Genomic DNA, 16,620 nt, shown 5'->3' with positions numbered 1-16,620 from the left:
ATTATTATTATTTTTTTTTTATCAATTAATTTTTTAATGGACTGTTTGATGACATTTCAACTGAAAATTAATTTGAACAAATAATTTCGTGGTTGAAAACCAAAGACAAAAAAATCTACGTGAAAAATTACTTGAAAACTTTTCTACATTCAACTAAAATGTCAACTGAAAAATTAGTTTAGATTTTTTTAGTGTAGAAAAAATAAAAGTAAAAAATTTAAGAAACTATTTGTTTTGATTTTAGTCCAAGTAAATACATATCTTAATTTGTTTATTTCATTTCATTTTGTTTTTTTTTTTTATTTCTTACTTTGTTTTTACATATTTATAAAATTTTATCATAAAGATTTCTTGGTTCTTTTTTGCGGCCTTCTAATAAAAAAAAATATTGTTTTCTGTGTGAATTATGTTTGTTTTGTTAAAAAATGAATTGAAACAATTAAAGTTTAAATTGAAAAAATTTCCGTATTTAATAAAAACGTTAACTAAAAAAGATTTACAATTTCTTCAATTAAAATTTTAAAAGATAGTCAATTACAAGTTCAATTAAATTTTTCAAAATAAACAATTAAAATTTTAATTACATTTTAACAAATATTCAATTAGAAATTTTATTAATTTAAAAAATTGTTTAACTAAAAAAATCAATCACAAAAAATAATTTCATCAATTATTTAATTTTTTTTTTAATTTGATCAATTAATTTTTTAATGGACTGTTTGAGGACATTTCAACTGAAAATTAATTTGATCAAATAATTTCTTGGTTGAAAATCAAAAACCAAACAAAAAATTCTGTGTGAAAAATTAATTGAAAACTTTTCCACATTCAATTAAATGTTATCTGAAAAAAATATTGTACAATTTTTTTTTTTTTTAGAAAAATAAAAATACTAAATTAAAGAAGAAATTTGGTTTGTTTTTGGTTTCAAGCAAATACGTACCTTATTTTTTTATTTCTTTTTTGGTATTGCTTATTTTTTGTTAAATATTAAAAAAACTTTACCATAACGATTTCTTGTTTTTTAAGGTGGCCTTGAAAATAAAAAAATATTTTTTCCGTGTGAATTATTTTTTTTTTTGTGCTAAAAAATTGAATCAATTTAAGTTTAAATTGAATAATGTTGTAATTACTTTATTTAATTAAAATGTTAACTGAAAAAATATTGTTGTTCTTTTTTCTGCAGAAAAATGAAAAGACAAAACTAAACAAAGATTTAACATTTTTTCACACAAAATCTTAGGTTAGGTTAAGGTTAGGTTATTATATTATTATTATAGATCCATTAATTTCGTGGTTGAAAAACAAAAAATATTTTTTTCTGTGCGAATTATTATTATTATTTTTTTTTTAATTGAAAGTTTAAATTGAAAAATTTTATAGTTACTTAATTTAATTAAAATGTTAACTGAAAAAATATTGTTCGTTTTGTTTTCTGTAGAAAAATGAAAAGACAAAACTAAAAAAAGATTTAAAATTTTTTCACACAAAATTTTAAAAAATACTCATTCACAATTTCAATTAATTTTTTCAAAATATGCAATTAATATTTAAATTAGATTTTAGAAAAATATTCAATTAAAAATTTGATTAATTCAAAGAATTTTTTTCTGTGTGAATAATTATTATCTTTTTTTGTAAAAAAAATTAATTGAATCAATTTAAGTTTAAATTGAAAAATTTTGTAATTACTTAATTTAATTAAAATATTAACTGAAAAAATATTGTTGTTCTTTTTTCTGTGTAGAAAAGTAAAAACACAAAAAATGATTTAAAATGTTTTCACATAAAATTTAAAAAAATAGTCATCTACAATTTCAATTAATTTTTTCAAAATATACAATTAACATTTTAATTATATTTTAGAAAAATATTCAATTAAAAATTTGATTATTTCAAAGATTTTTTTGTTAAGAAAAATCAATAACAAACAAGTATATACGACCGTAAGTTCGGCCAGGCCGAAGCTTATGTACCCTCCACCATAGATTGCGTAGAAACTTCTACTGAAGACTGTCATCCACAATCGAATTACTTGGGTTGCGGTAACACTTGCCGATGGCAAGGTATCTTAAAACGGCCGTAAGTTCGGCCAGGCCGAATCTTATGTACCCTCCACCATGGATTGCGTAGAAACTTTTTTCTAATCTGCGAGTTAGTCCATTTAGACAAAAAATGTGTGTTTAGGTAAGTCTACAAATAATTACGAATCGATATGGACTTTTGCACGGTATGTAGGGAGCCAGAATTAAAATAAGGGGGTCGCTTATATGGGGGCTATATACAATTATTGATATGGACCAATTTTTGTCTGATTGGGGATCGATTTATCTGAGGACTATATATAACTATACACAAATTTCAGCTGACTCGGATGAAATTTGTTCCTCCAAGAGGCTCCAAAACCAAATCTCGGGATCGGATTATATGGGGGCTATATATGATTATGGACTGATATGGACCACTTCTGGCATGGTTGTTAAATATCATATACTACCACCACGTACAAAATTTCAACCAGATCGAATGAATTTTGCTTCTCCAAAAGGCATCAGAGGTCAAATCTGGGGATCGGCTTATATGGGGGCTATATATAATTATGGTCTGATATGAACCAATTCCTGCATGGTTGTTGGATACCATATACTAACATCACGTACAAAATTTCAACCGAATCGGATGAATTTTGCTCTTCCAAGGGGCTCCGGAGGTCAAATCTGGGGATCAGTTTATATGGGGCCTATATATAATTATTGACCGATTTCGACCAATTTTTGCATGGGTTTTTGAGCCCATATATAAACACCACGTACCAAATTTCAACTGAATCAGATGAATTTTGGTCTTCCAAGAGGCTTCGGAGGTCAAATCTGGTGATCGGTTTATATGGGGGCTATATATAATTATGGACCGATGTGGACCAACTTTTGCATGGTGATTAGAGACTATATACTAACACCATGTACCAAATTTCAGCCGGATCGGATGAAATTTGATTCTCTTAGAGGTCTCGCAAGCCAAATCGGGGGATCGGTTTATATGGGGGCTATATATAATTATGGACCGATGTGGACCAATTTTTGCATGGTTGTTAGAGACCATATACTAACGCCATGTACCAAATTTCAGCCGGATCGGATGAAATTTGCTTCTCGTAGAGGCCTCGCAAGCCAAATCGGGGGATCGATTTATATGGGGGCTATATATAATTATGGACCGATCGGATGAAATTTGCTTCTCTTAGAGGCCTCGCAAGCCAAATCGGGGGATCGGTTTATATGGGGGCTATATATAATTATGGACCGATGTGAACCAATTTTTGCATGGTTGTTAGAGACCATATACTTATGCCATATACCAAATTTCAGCCGGATCGGATGGGGGCTATATACAATTATGAACCGATGTGCACCAATTTTTGCACGGTTATTAGAGACCATATACTAACCTCATGTACCAAATTTCAGCCGGATCGGATGAAATTTGCTTCTCTTAGAGGCCTCACAAACCAAATCGGGGGATCGGTTTATATGGGGGCTATATATAATTATAGACCGATGTGCACCAATTTTTGCATGGTTGTTAAAGACCATATACTAACACCATGTACCAAATTTCAGCCAGATCGGATGAAATTTGCTTCTCTTAGAGGCCTCGCAAGCCAAATTTGGGGGTCCGTTTATATGGGGGCTATTCGTAAAAGTGCACCGATATGGCCCATTTGCAACACCATCCGACCTACATCAATAACAACTACTTGTGCAAAGTTTCAAGTCGATAGCTTGTTTCGTTCGGAAGTTAGCGTGATTTCAACAGACGGACGGACATGCTCAGATCGACTCAGAATTTCACCACGACCCAGAATATATATACTTTATGGGGTCTTAGAGCAATATTTCGATGTGTTACAAACGGAATGACAAAGTTAATATACCCCCCATCCTATGGTGGAGGGTATAAAAATTATCGTGTCATTTAATTTTTTAATTGGATCCATTTATTTTTAAATGGGCTGATTGAACACGTTTTAATAAAATATTATTATTGATCAATTAATTTCTTGGTTGAAAAACAAAAATTATTTTTTTCGTCGTGATTGATTTTTTTTTCTTGAAGAATTATAGAATCAATTAATGTCTTAACCCTCTATCACTCATGAACTCCGATTTGTATGATTTTTCGTATTGGAAATGATAACAAAAAAATAAAATACACGTATTTTTAATTTTCATTTATTTTTATTATTTGAAGATAAACTCCCACAAATTGGGTGTGTTGCCAAACATTATTTGCCACCAAAAACAAAAAAAAAAACGTAAAAATTGTTCAAAAAGAACATTCTACAATAGAGCTCAAACACTTACCTCTCCAATTTATCAAGATTACACACAAAACACAAGCACAACAATTTTTTATTATTTTTTGAAGTCACAGCAAACCGGCACTTTTTCGTAAATACCAATAGTCAATAAAGAAGTGTCAATTTCCAGCAAGTAGTGCCACCTAATTGTTCTGTTTTTACAAGTTTATTAGCTCAGTATGTAAACCACGGGATACAGTGCGTGATTGAGCTAAAGAAGTTATTTCTATTAATTTTGAGGCATTCGAACGGTATGTTGCCTACAGTCTACACTATGATACAGAGGGTTAAACGAAAATTTATCCATACTCAATTAAAATGTTAATTGAATTAAATTGAAAATTGAATTAAAATGTTAATTGAATAAAATATTGTTGACTTTCTATGTAAAATAATAAAAATTTTTTATGTTAAAAAATATTATTTTTTTAGGTAAAATATTGTGACTTTTTTCTGTATAAACTAATAAAAATTCCTAATGTTAAAAAATATTATTTTTTTTAGGTAAATGAATGCCTTAAATTTTTTATTTATAGTTTTTCTCTTCTTTGTTTACTGTGTTTGAAATTTAAAATTTTTTTCTTATAGATTTCTTTGTTGTTTTAGGTGGCCTTAACACTCTCGCCGTGTTGGGTGGTGTCATATTTGTCTTAGTTGCCATCATCATAATCTCTGTGGCAATATGCTTTTCAAGGAATCGTGCCCGCTATTATACACGAGAGGATCATCTTAACGGAAGTAAGTTATAAAACTATAAACGGAAAAAATTAAATGAAACTTAATATGGTTTAAGATACAGGGAAATTATGGAAGAAATTAAGAAAAAAATTGAGGAAGAGTATAGTTTTTTGTTTTTTTGACTTTGACAAAAAATTTCGTATTTGCTAAAGGCATAAGAATTCCGAAGAAGACACTTGAGCTTATACTAAATTAACTTGATCTTTATTAACAAACCAATAAATATTCTTTATATATAAATATTTATATAAATATAAGAATTATTTTTAATAATTTTCTTAAATTTATTTTCTCATTCACTTCACCAACTCACTCAATTTATCAGCAATCTAATAAAAATGCTTTAAATATTCCATACCATAGTATTTTTTTTTTTTTTTACAAAACACCATTTGCAAATGAAAACTTTAATGTTTGCGGTTTGTTTGCTTTTACTGAAGAATATTCAAAACTTACTGGGGGATTGTCGAAAAACAAATATTTTAACAACTGCGGTATAAATTAAATTGGCAATAATACAAATTTGTTATAATACTCTTTGACCCAGTTACAAAGGGACTTGCTTACTGAGTAGAAAAAAATGTGAAATAAATTTTCGTTTTTTTTTTCTCAATCACAAAATGTAAACTTTGTCTGGGTTCTCTAGTAGTAGAACAGTTGGTGCAAACAACCAATCAATTCACAGAAAAAGCAAATCAGTTTGGCACAGCTTCGAAAGTGTGATCCCCTTTCCCTTTGTCGGGAAAAGTGTAGCAGTATAATTTGAAGCATTTGCCACCGCTCTTTATATTTTGGTGTGATTTTTACTGCAAACTTAAGTCTAACCACCCTCCCTCCCCACAAACCACTAACATTTCAGAAATCAACAGAACAAATACCATCAAACATATATTTTCTTACTTTTTAATGATACTTAAAACTGTTCCCAAAGTGTAAGGAATAACTTTTTTTGTGTTTTTGAAAGTCAAACTTTATTTCTTCTAGTGCTCAGTATTTTTGGTGAACTTATTTCTTTTTGAGAGCTATGCGATTTCTCATAAGGTGTATGAAAAGAAGAAAGCCTGATTATGTCTGACAATTAAAAAAGGACTTTGTGCAAAAACGAACTAACATAGTAAGATAATATTTTGTTGTTGTCATATTTCAGAAAATACTATGGTTTGTTAGTGGTACTTGATAGTGTCTGTTAAAATAATTAATGTGCGTTTGAAATTTACTGACAGTAAAAGAGGTAAACTTTATTGAAGCTAATGTCCTAAAAAAAGTTATTGCATTGGCAAGTAGCATTAAATGGAATATAAATATGAATTTTCAATACCCTCCACCATAGGATGGGGGGTATATTAACTTTGTCATACCGTTAGTAACACATTGAAATATTGCTCTAAGACCTCATAAAGTATATACAGTGCCGCACATAAGTATTGGCACATCACCCTAAACCACATAGTTCTCCGGGTATCTGCGAAAATATATACCGATCGACTCAGAACCAACTCCTGAGTCGGTTTAGTCCTTGGTCTCCGTCCGCCTGATATAGGTACAAATAAAAAACAAGTAAGGAAAGTCTAAAGTCGGGCGGGGCCGACTATATTATACCCTGCACCACTTTGTAGATCTAAATTTTCGATACCATATCACATCCGTCGAATGTGTTGGGGGCTATATATAAAGGTTTGTCCCAAATACATACATTTAAATATCACTCGATCTGGACAGAATTTGATAGACTTCTACAAAATCTATAGACTCAAAATTTAAGTCGGCTAATGCACTAGGGTGTAATACAATGTTAGTAAAAAAATATGGGAAATATTTAAATTTGAAGATATTTTAAGCAAACTTCGCATACGTTTATTTATGATTTATCGCTCGATATATATGTATTAGAAATTTAGGAAAATTATAGTCAATTTTACAACTTTTCGACTAAGCAGTGGCGATTTTACAAGGAAAATGTTAGTATTCTGACCATTTTTGTCGAAATCAGAAAAACATACATATATGGGAGCTATATCTAAATCTGAACCGATTTCAACCAAATTTGGCACGCATAGCAACAATGCTAATTCTACTCCCTGTGCAAAATTTAAACTAAATCGGAGTTAAAAATTGGCCTTTGTGGTCATATGAGTGTAAATCGGGCGAAAGCTATATATGGTAGATATATCTAAATCTGAACCGATTTCAACCAAATTGGGCACACATAGCTACAATGCTAATTCTACTCCCTGTGCAAAATTTCAATTAAATTGGAACAAAAAATTGGCCTCTGTGGTCATATGAGTGTAAATCGGCCGAAAGCTATATATTGGAGCTATATCTAAATCTGAACCGATTTCAACCAAATTTGGCACGCATAGCTACAATGCTAATTCTACTCCCTGCGCAAAATTTCAACTAAATCGGAGCAGAAAATTGGACTCTGTGGTCATATGAGTGTAAATCGGCCGAAAGCTATATATTGGAGCTATATCTAAATCTGAACCGATTTCAACCAAATTTGCTACGCATAGCTATAATGCTAATTCTACTCCCTGTGCAAAATTTCAACCAAATTGGGGTAAAACTCTGGCTTCTGGGACCGTATTAGTCCATATCGGGCGAAAGTTATATATGGGAGCTATATCTAAATCTGAACCGATTTCAATCAAATTTGGCACACTTGACTATAGTACCATTTGTTCGTCTTGTGCAAATTTTTAAGCAAATTAGGGTAAAACTCTGGCTTCTGGGGCTATATAAGTCCATATGGGAGCTATATCTAAATCTGAACCGATTTCTTCCTAAATCAATAGGGGTCCATTCTGAGCCAAAGCACATACTGGTGCCAAATTTGAAGTAGATTGGACTAATACTGCGACCTAGACTTTGATTACAAAACTGTGTTCACGGACAGACGGACATCGCTACATCGACTCAAGAGCCCACCCTGAGCATTTTTGCCAAAGGCACCATGTGTCTATCTCGTCTCCTTCTGGGTATTGCAAACATATGCACTAACTTATAATACCCTGTTCCACAGTGTGGCGCAGGGTATAAATATTCCGTTCATTGTATAGACTGTTTGATTCTGTTATCAAACAAAATGTACCAAAAAACAAACAAGTATATACGGCCGTAAGATCGGCCAGGCCGAATCTTATGCACCCTCCACCATGGATTGCGTAGAAACTTCTACTAAAGACGGTCATCCACAATTAAATCTTAAAACATCTTAAAACTTCTTAATATCATTTTCTAAATTATAAGTTAGTCCATGCGGGATATATAGTAGACAAAAGAAAGGTCTATTAAATACATATATATTCAGTTCTTGACCGGTATATATAGGGAAGAAATAATTACGAACCGAAATGAACTTTTGTGCAGTAATTATAGAGTGAGAGTTGAAATATGGGGATCGCTTTATATGAAGGCTATATACAATTATGAACACGAGTCTACCAAAAATGGCAGATTTTTTACTGTTTGGCAAATTGATAAATTCTTGATGTTTTGGAAGATTTTGCAAAATATTCCTCTCCGACTATGAAATGCTTCATAAATTTTCTATAGAAATAACATTTTGACAAAACTTTCTACAGAAATAAAATTCTGACAAAATTTTCTATAGAAATAAAATTTTGACAAAATTTTCTATAGAAATAAAATTTTGACAAAATTTTTTATAGAAGATATATATGTTGACAAAATTTTTTATAGAAATAAAATTTTGACAAAATTTTCTATAGAAATATAACATTTTGACTATTTTGGGAGCCAACGTGGTGCAATGGTTAGCATGCCCGCTACACACGGTCGTGGGTTCGATTCCTGCTTCGACCGAACACCAAAAATTTTTTCAGCGGTGGATTATCCCACCTCAGTAATGCTGGTGACATTTCTGAGGGTTTCAAAGCTTCTCTAAGTGGTTTCACTATAAGGTCGTGGGTTCGATTCCTGCTTTGACCGAACACCAAAAAGTTTTTCAGCGGTGGATTATCCTACCTCAGTAATGCTGGTGACATTTCTGAGAGTTTCAAAGCTTCTCAATGTGGTTTCAGTGCAATTTGGAACGCCGTTCGGACTCGGCTATAAAAAGGAGGTCCCTTGTCATTGAGCTTAACATGGAATCGGGCAGCACTCAGTGACAAGAGAGAAGTTCACCAATGTGGTATCACAATGGACTGAATAGTCTAAGTGAGCCTGATACATCGGGCTGCCACCTAACCTAACATAATATTTTAAATAAATTTTCTATGGCAATAAAATTTTGGAAAATTATTTTTGACTCGAGTGGCAATTGTGATTAGAGACCATATACTAACACCACATACCAAATTTCAAAATTGAAGCCAGAACTGAAGTATGGGGGTCGCTTATATGGGGGCCATATACAATTATGAACTTGATGTGGACCAATTTTTGTGTGATTGGGGATCGATTTATCTGAGGGCTATATATAACTATAGACCGATATGGACCTAGTTAGGCATGGTTGTTAACGGCCATATACTAGCACAATGTACCAAATTTCAACTGAGTCGGATGAAATTTGCTCCTCCAAGAGGTTCCAAAACCAGATCTCTGGATCGGTTTATATGGGGGCTATATATTATTATGGACTGATATGGACCACTTTTGGCATGGTTGTTAAATCTCATAACAGGTTGAGTGATAAATCCCCGGTCTAACAAAGAAAAACACATTTTTTTGTCAAAATTCGTTTTTATTATTCAACATAGTTCCCTTCAAGAGCGATACAACTATTATAACGGCCTTCCAATTTGTTGATACCATTTTGGTAGTACTCCTTCGGTTTTGCCTCAAAATAGGCCTCAGTTTCGGCGATCACCTCTTCATTGCAGCCAATTTTTTTTCCCTGCGAGCATTCTTTTGACGTCTGAGAACAGGAAAAAGTCGCTGGGGGCCAGATCTGGAGAATACGGTGGCTGGGGAAGCAATTCGAAGCCCAATTCATGAATTTTTGCTATCGTTCTCAATGGCTTGTGGCACGGTGCGTTGTTTTGGGGGAACAACACTTTTTTCTTCTTCATATGGGGCCGTTTTGACGCGATTTCGACCTTCAAATGCTCCAATAACGCCACATAATAGTCACTGTTGATGGTTTTTCCCTTCTCAAGATAATCGATAAAAATTATTCCATGCGCATCCCAAAAAACAGAGGTCATTACTTTGCCAGCGGACTTTTGAGTCTTTCCACGCTTCGGAGACGGTTCACCGGTCGCTGTCCACTCAGCCGACTGTCGATTGGACTCAGGAGTGCAGTGATGGAGCCATGTTTCATCCATTGGCACATATCGACGGAAAAACTCGGGTGTATTCCGAGTTAATAGCTGCAAACACCGCTCAGAATCATCAACACGTTGTGGTTTTTGGTCTAATGTGAGCTCGCGCGGCACCCATATTGCACAGAGCTTCCGCATATCCAAATATTGATGAATGATATGACCAACCCGTTCCTTTGATATATTTAAGGCCTCTGCTAAATATCTCGATCAACTTCACTTTACGGTCATTCAAAATCATTTTGTGGATTTTTTTGATGGTTTCGTCGGTAACCACCTCTTTCGGGCATCCACTGCGTTCACCGTCCTGTGTGCTCATTTCACCACGCTTAAATTTTGCATACCAATCAATTATTGTTGATTTCCCTGGGGCAGAGTCCGAAAACTCATTATCAAGCCTAGTTCTTGCTTCCACCGTATTTTTTACCTTCAGAAATCAGTATTTTATCAAAACACGAAATTCCTGTTTTTTTTTAATTTTTTCACAATAACAAAAGTTGCTTCACAAAAGACGCTCTATCTCACAAACTAATTGACTTACAGACGTCAAATTTTGACACGAATCATTTGAAGGTTGGTACTATATAAACATAATATGCATTTAATACTAGCGACGCCATCTATGTGTCAGACCGGAGACTTATCAGCCAACCTGTTATACTACCACCACGTACCAAATTTCAACCAGATCGGATGAGGCACCGGAGGTCAAATCTGGGTATCAGTTTATATGGGGGCTATATATAATTATGGACTGATATGAACCAATTCATGCATGGTTGTTGGATACCATATACTAACATCACGTACCAAATTTTAACCGAATCGGATGAATTTTGCTTCTCCACAACGCATCGGAGGTCAAACCTGGGGATCGGATTATATGGAAGCTATATATAATTATGGACCGATTTCGATCAATTTTTGCATGGGTGTTTGAGCCCATATATTAACACCACGTACCAAATTTCAACTGAATCTGGGTCTTCCAAGAGACTTCGGAGGACAAATCTGGTGATCGGTTTATATGGGGGCTATATATAATTATGCACCGATGTGGACCAATTTTGGCATGGTCATTAGAGACCATATACTAACACCATGTACCAAATTTCAGCCAGATCGGATGAAATTTGCTTCTCTTAGAGGGTCCGCAAGCCAAATTTGGGGGTCCGTTTATATGGGGGCTATACGTAAAAGTGGACCGATATAGCCCATTTGCCATCCGACCTACGTCAATAACAAGTACTTGTGCCAAGTTTCAAGGCGATTGCTTTTTTCGTTCGGAAGTTAGCGTGATTTCAACAGACGGACGGACGGACATGCTCAGATCGACTCAGAATTTCACCACGACCCAGAATAACTACCCAGCAAAAAAAGAGCTTCCAAAAAAGTAGTTTGGATCCCCAATCTGTGATCCGGAGGTAGTGCAAACTTGGATCATCTCCAATGAATTTTACATGGGCTTGTCATAGGACGGAAGTACTCCCTTTTTTGATCCTTTGCATTGCTTTAGAAGTTGTGCCCTGGAAGTTAATTTGAGTGAAGAAATTTAAAAAGGAAAAAAAAATTTTTTTTCAACCAATTTCACTTTTTCTTTTATCCATATGTTTTATTACACTAATATTTTCCTATTATCTAATTTTTACAATTTGAGAAACTTTTTCGCTCCGACCAGGGATTGAACCTGGGTTTGCTGGCACCATAACAGAACGCCTTAGCACACTCAGCCACAAACGCCATTGAACATAAAGCGTCGAAAGGTCAATTCAAATGTTTGTGATATGATCGTAATACGACACCAAGGAATAACATTCTAATTGCTTCTCGAGATGTTCTTTATTAGTATGAACGAAAAAAATAAGAAACGCAAGTTCAAATCTCACCAGCGGCAATTTTTTTTATTAAAAATTTTCTAAAATCATTTTGATTTTTTTATTTTCGGGATATATTTTTGTATAAATATATTTTTTCCATTAAAAATCAAAAAAAAAGAAATTAAAAATTCTCGTAATTTGCAAAACCTTCTCAAAAGAACTTCCATGGAAGCGAAAAAGTCAAACGGCACAGGTTCAAATCCCAGCGGGGATAGAATTTATTTTTTTTTTATTATTATTTTTTTACTTTTTTAGTTTTCTATTATTTTGTAAAATTTAATTGTCCAAAATTTGCACGTAAAATAGCCTGATTGCGTTCTTTCTAATACTTGTCCACAAGAACTGCAATGGAAGTAGAAAAAAATCATTGGGGGATCCCAAGATGCACTTTAGAAGAAATGTTTGTGTACTTGTCCAAAAGGACTACATTGGAAGTGGAAAAAAATGATTGGGGGATCCCACGATGATCTTTAGAAGAAATGTTTGTGGACTTGTCCAAAAGGACTGCATCGGAAGTTGGAAAAACTCGATGGGGGATTCTGGGATGGGCTTTAAAAGAAATGTTTGTGGAACAACTTCCATTTTTTTTTTGCTGGGTATATATACTTTATGGAGTCTTAGAGCAATATTTCGATGTGTTACAAACGGAATGACAAATTTAATATACCCCCATCCTATGGTGGGGGGTATAAAAAAGGAGAGTTATACATTATTGAATTAAAAGAACTTCCTGTGTAGTTAAAATGAAGAAGACCTTTGGGGGACATTTTTGGAAGTGCTGTTAAATTCGTGCCTTTAGAAGAACTTCCATTCACATAATCTTTAAAGATGGTGTGCAGTTTCTTTAAAAAAATAACAACAAAGGAATCCTCCCTCACTCACAAACAGCCTTAATAGTAGCTTTCGAAATAAAATAAAGTAAAGGTCTGACTTCATTCCAAATTAAATTTTGGATTTATCTCTAAATGGGTTTCTCTTTATTTATTTATTTTTTGTTTTTTCTTCAGAAAATTTGGTTGTATATTTCTTAAAAAAAACTATTTTGTTAATATCAACAAATAAAATATTGAAATCCTTAAACAAATTAAAAATATGCTCTTGCAGCTTACAAGTCTTCCTTTCGCTCCATTGAATACTCGTTATAGTCCCCCAAAGAAATTTATTTGATATTTCAATACAAGTTTATTATTCCCAAAAAACATCTTTTACCAAAAGCGAATAAATCGAAAATGAGCTTTTTTATGTTATCTGTGGTCATTGCTACAAGACATCGTAAATTTGGTAGCCCTTGGTAATTCACTTTCATTTCTTTTACATCTTCTTCTTCTTTTCCATTCTCTTCCATGCCACATACCTTTAGGTGAAGATAAATGTTTGGAAAAGAATATGGAAACAACTACAACCACTACATTAACACCCCATAGCAATGGGTCGGCAGCTGCCTCACCCACAAATGGCAGCACTAAGAAATCTTCATTGAATGCCAATAGCAATGGGTTCGAATCCATGGAACCACTAAATCCCAATAAAAATGATGGTGATAATGTTGAAGCACAGGCAAATGAAATAAATTTCAAATTTCCCATAGACGATCGCGTATGTACCATTGATGAGCTTATGGTGGGGCCACAATTATCGGGAAATGCGGGCGTAAGTAAAACCTCGGCAGCAGCAGCAACTGCAGTAGGCCTGGGCACAGCATCGTCAGCAACAAAAGATACATCAAGTTGTAGCAGCAGCTTATATTTAAGATATTTAGCATCGCCTCTTAACTGTGGCAGTACCACAGCAAGAGCCGCAGTGGCTGCCGCGGCCACAGTTATACCACCGGGGGCACCATCCGCTGGAACAGCATCCACAATGCTCAGTGGTACGCCTTTGACACCAGTACACCACCATCACAATCATACCACAATGCCGCCTGAGGCCATAGTGGTGGTATTACCACCACCACCAGCGCCACAATCAGTTTCGCCTACAACAACGACAATGCTAACAGCAGGACACCAACAACACCAACAGCAGCAACATCAGCAACAATTGTTGCATTTAACCACACTTGAACCATTGGTCAGTGTTAACTGACCCCAGGCTATTATGGGCCATTCGAATACGGTGAGAACAATGCCAATGACATCGCATTTAAACAGTGACTATCACACAACGCAACACTACAACCAACACCACCACCAGCAGCAGCAGCAGCAAACAAAGACTACATACACGTAGATCTACCAACAACACTAACACCACCTTTGAGGCTGTAGTTGGTGGTCTTAATCCTTGTGCTCCCTGTGGGAAGAAATTCGTTTTTTTGTAATCTTCCATTGTAGTCTATCGTAGAGATCGAATTAGTTTCACATGTACAAAGTAACTATAATATCGTATTTAATACTGCCTACCCTAGAGAAGCAGGTGTATATAAGAAAATTAAATTCACACAGCCATCCACACACACACACACATTTATATCCGATTCATTAATTGTAAAACAGCTTTAGTCTACAAACAAAAGTTTCTATTTTCGATATATGGTAAATGATAAAAAAATTCAGTGTTTTATGCAATTATTTTTGTATAAAATATTATTTCCCATTTAAGGCATCTATTATTCTATGGGAAATTCCATGACACTTGGGACTTGTGAAGCAGGGATGGAAAATGCAGTACTATAGAATTTTTTTCAATACTTTCTTACCCTGAGTACCTCTGCGAATAATTTAGTACCTCTTGTGTTGACATTTTTGAGCCGATATCAGATTTATAGTACAATAGTTTTGACAAAATATTTTTATATTTTGAAAAAGTCTTTTGCTAATTTGGCAAAACAGACAAGTTCATGCGGGATGAAAATCTCGATTTTGCAAAAGCCATAGTCAAAAACACGATTTTATTGAATTTCAAGATCGTTTTAGTCGAAAAAAAAGCATTCAATTCTTTATTACGCTTCCCCACGAACACCTTCTAGATAAGAAAATATCGATCACGTACTAAAATAATGCGAACCATAACAGTCAAGGTCCAAACTTGAGACAAAAATAATCCACCAACATTTGGAGAAAATCTTACCAACAACACTCAAAAAATTTTATCAAAAATTTATTTCTTCAAAATGTTTTGTCAAAGTTTTATTTCTACAGAAAATTTAATTAAATTTTTTTTCTTTTAGAAAATTTTGTCAAAATTTTTTTTTAAGTTTTTGTCAACAGTTTATTTGTATAGAAAATTTTTTCAACGTTTTATTTCTATAGAAAATTTTGTCAACATTTTATTTCTATAGAAAATGTTGGCAAAATTGTATTTCTATAGAAAATTTTAGCAAAATTTTATTTCTATTAGACATTTGTCAAAATTTTATCTCTATTAAAATTTTGTCAAAATTTTATTTCTATAGAAAATGTTGTCAATTTTTTTTTTGGAAATTTTATCACAATTTTATTGCTATTAGAAATGTGTCAAAATTTTAATCAATAGAACATTTTCTCAAAAGTTTCAATAGAAAGTTTTCTCAAAAATTCATTTCCACAGAAAATTTTGTCAAAATTTTTTTTCTTTTAGAAAATTTTGTCAAAATTTTATTATAGTTTTTGTCAACAATTTATTTCTATAGAAAATTTTGTCAACATTTATAGGAAATTTTGTCAACATTTTATTTCTATAGAAAATTTTCGCAAAATTTTATTGCTATAGGAAATATGTCAAAATGTTATTTCTATAGAAAAATTTGTCACCATTTTATTTCAATAGAAAATTTTGTCAACATTTTATCTCTATAGAAAATTTTGTCAAAAATTTATCTCTATAGGAAATTTGTTAAAAATGTTATCTCTATAGAAAATTTTGTCAAAATTGTATCCCTATAGAAAATTTTGTCAAAATTTTATTTCTATAGAAAATTTCGTCAAAATTTTATTTCTATAGAAAATTTCGTCAATTTTTTTTTTTTTTTGAAATTTTGTGAAAATTTTATCTCAAAAGGAAATTTTGCCACAATTTTATCTCAATAGAAAATTTTCTCAAAATTTTATTTCTATAGAAAATTTTGTCAACATTTTATTTCTATAGAAAACTTTGCAAAATTTTATTGCTATAGGAAATTTGTCAAAATGTTATTTCTTTAGAAAATTTAGTCAAAATTTTACTTCTGTAGGAAATTTGTCAAAATAAGAAATTTTTTTCAAATTTTTATTTCTATACAAAATTTTGTCAATGTTTTTTTCTTTTAGAAAATTTTGTCAAAATTTTATTTTAGTTTTTGTCAAAAATTTATTTCTACATTTTACTTCTATAGAAAATTATGGCAAAATTTATTGCTATTGAAAATTATGGCAAAATTTTACTTCTATAGAAAAAT

The 16,620-nt window shown here is 32.7% G+C and overlaps 1 protein-coding gene across 1 annotated transcript in view; it reads left to right on the top strand.

Annotated features, from left to right (window-relative positions):
* The window catches only part of rdo (leucine-rich repeat domain-containing protein reduced ocelli), a 400,748-nt gene extending 385,439 nt beyond the window's left edge, over nucleotides 1–15,309 (top strand). Inside the window, exons 13-14 of the mRNA XM_075297349.1 lie at nucleotides 4,967–5,098; nucleotides 13,627–15,309. Of these exons, the coding sequence (XP_075153464.1) occupies nucleotides 4,967–5,098; nucleotides 13,627–14,351 (857 nt within the window). The 3' untranslated portion in view covers nucleotides 14,352–15,309. The remainder of the gene's footprint in view (nucleotides 1–4,966; nucleotides 5,099–13,626) is intronic.
* The last annotated feature ends 1,311 nt before the right edge of the window (nucleotides 15,310–16,620 follow it).

Source organism: Haematobia irritans, chromosome 2, assembly GCF_050003625.1.
Source record: "Haematobia irritans isolate KBUSLIRL chromosome 2, ASM5000362v1, whole genome shotgun sequence".
In the NCBI taxonomy this organism is placed as follows: domain Eukaryota; kingdom Metazoa; phylum Arthropoda; class Insecta; order Diptera; family Muscidae; genus Haematobia; species Haematobia irritans.
Note: the sequence above shows the minus strand (reverse complement) of the source record. Positions and strands in the feature narration are given on the sequence as shown.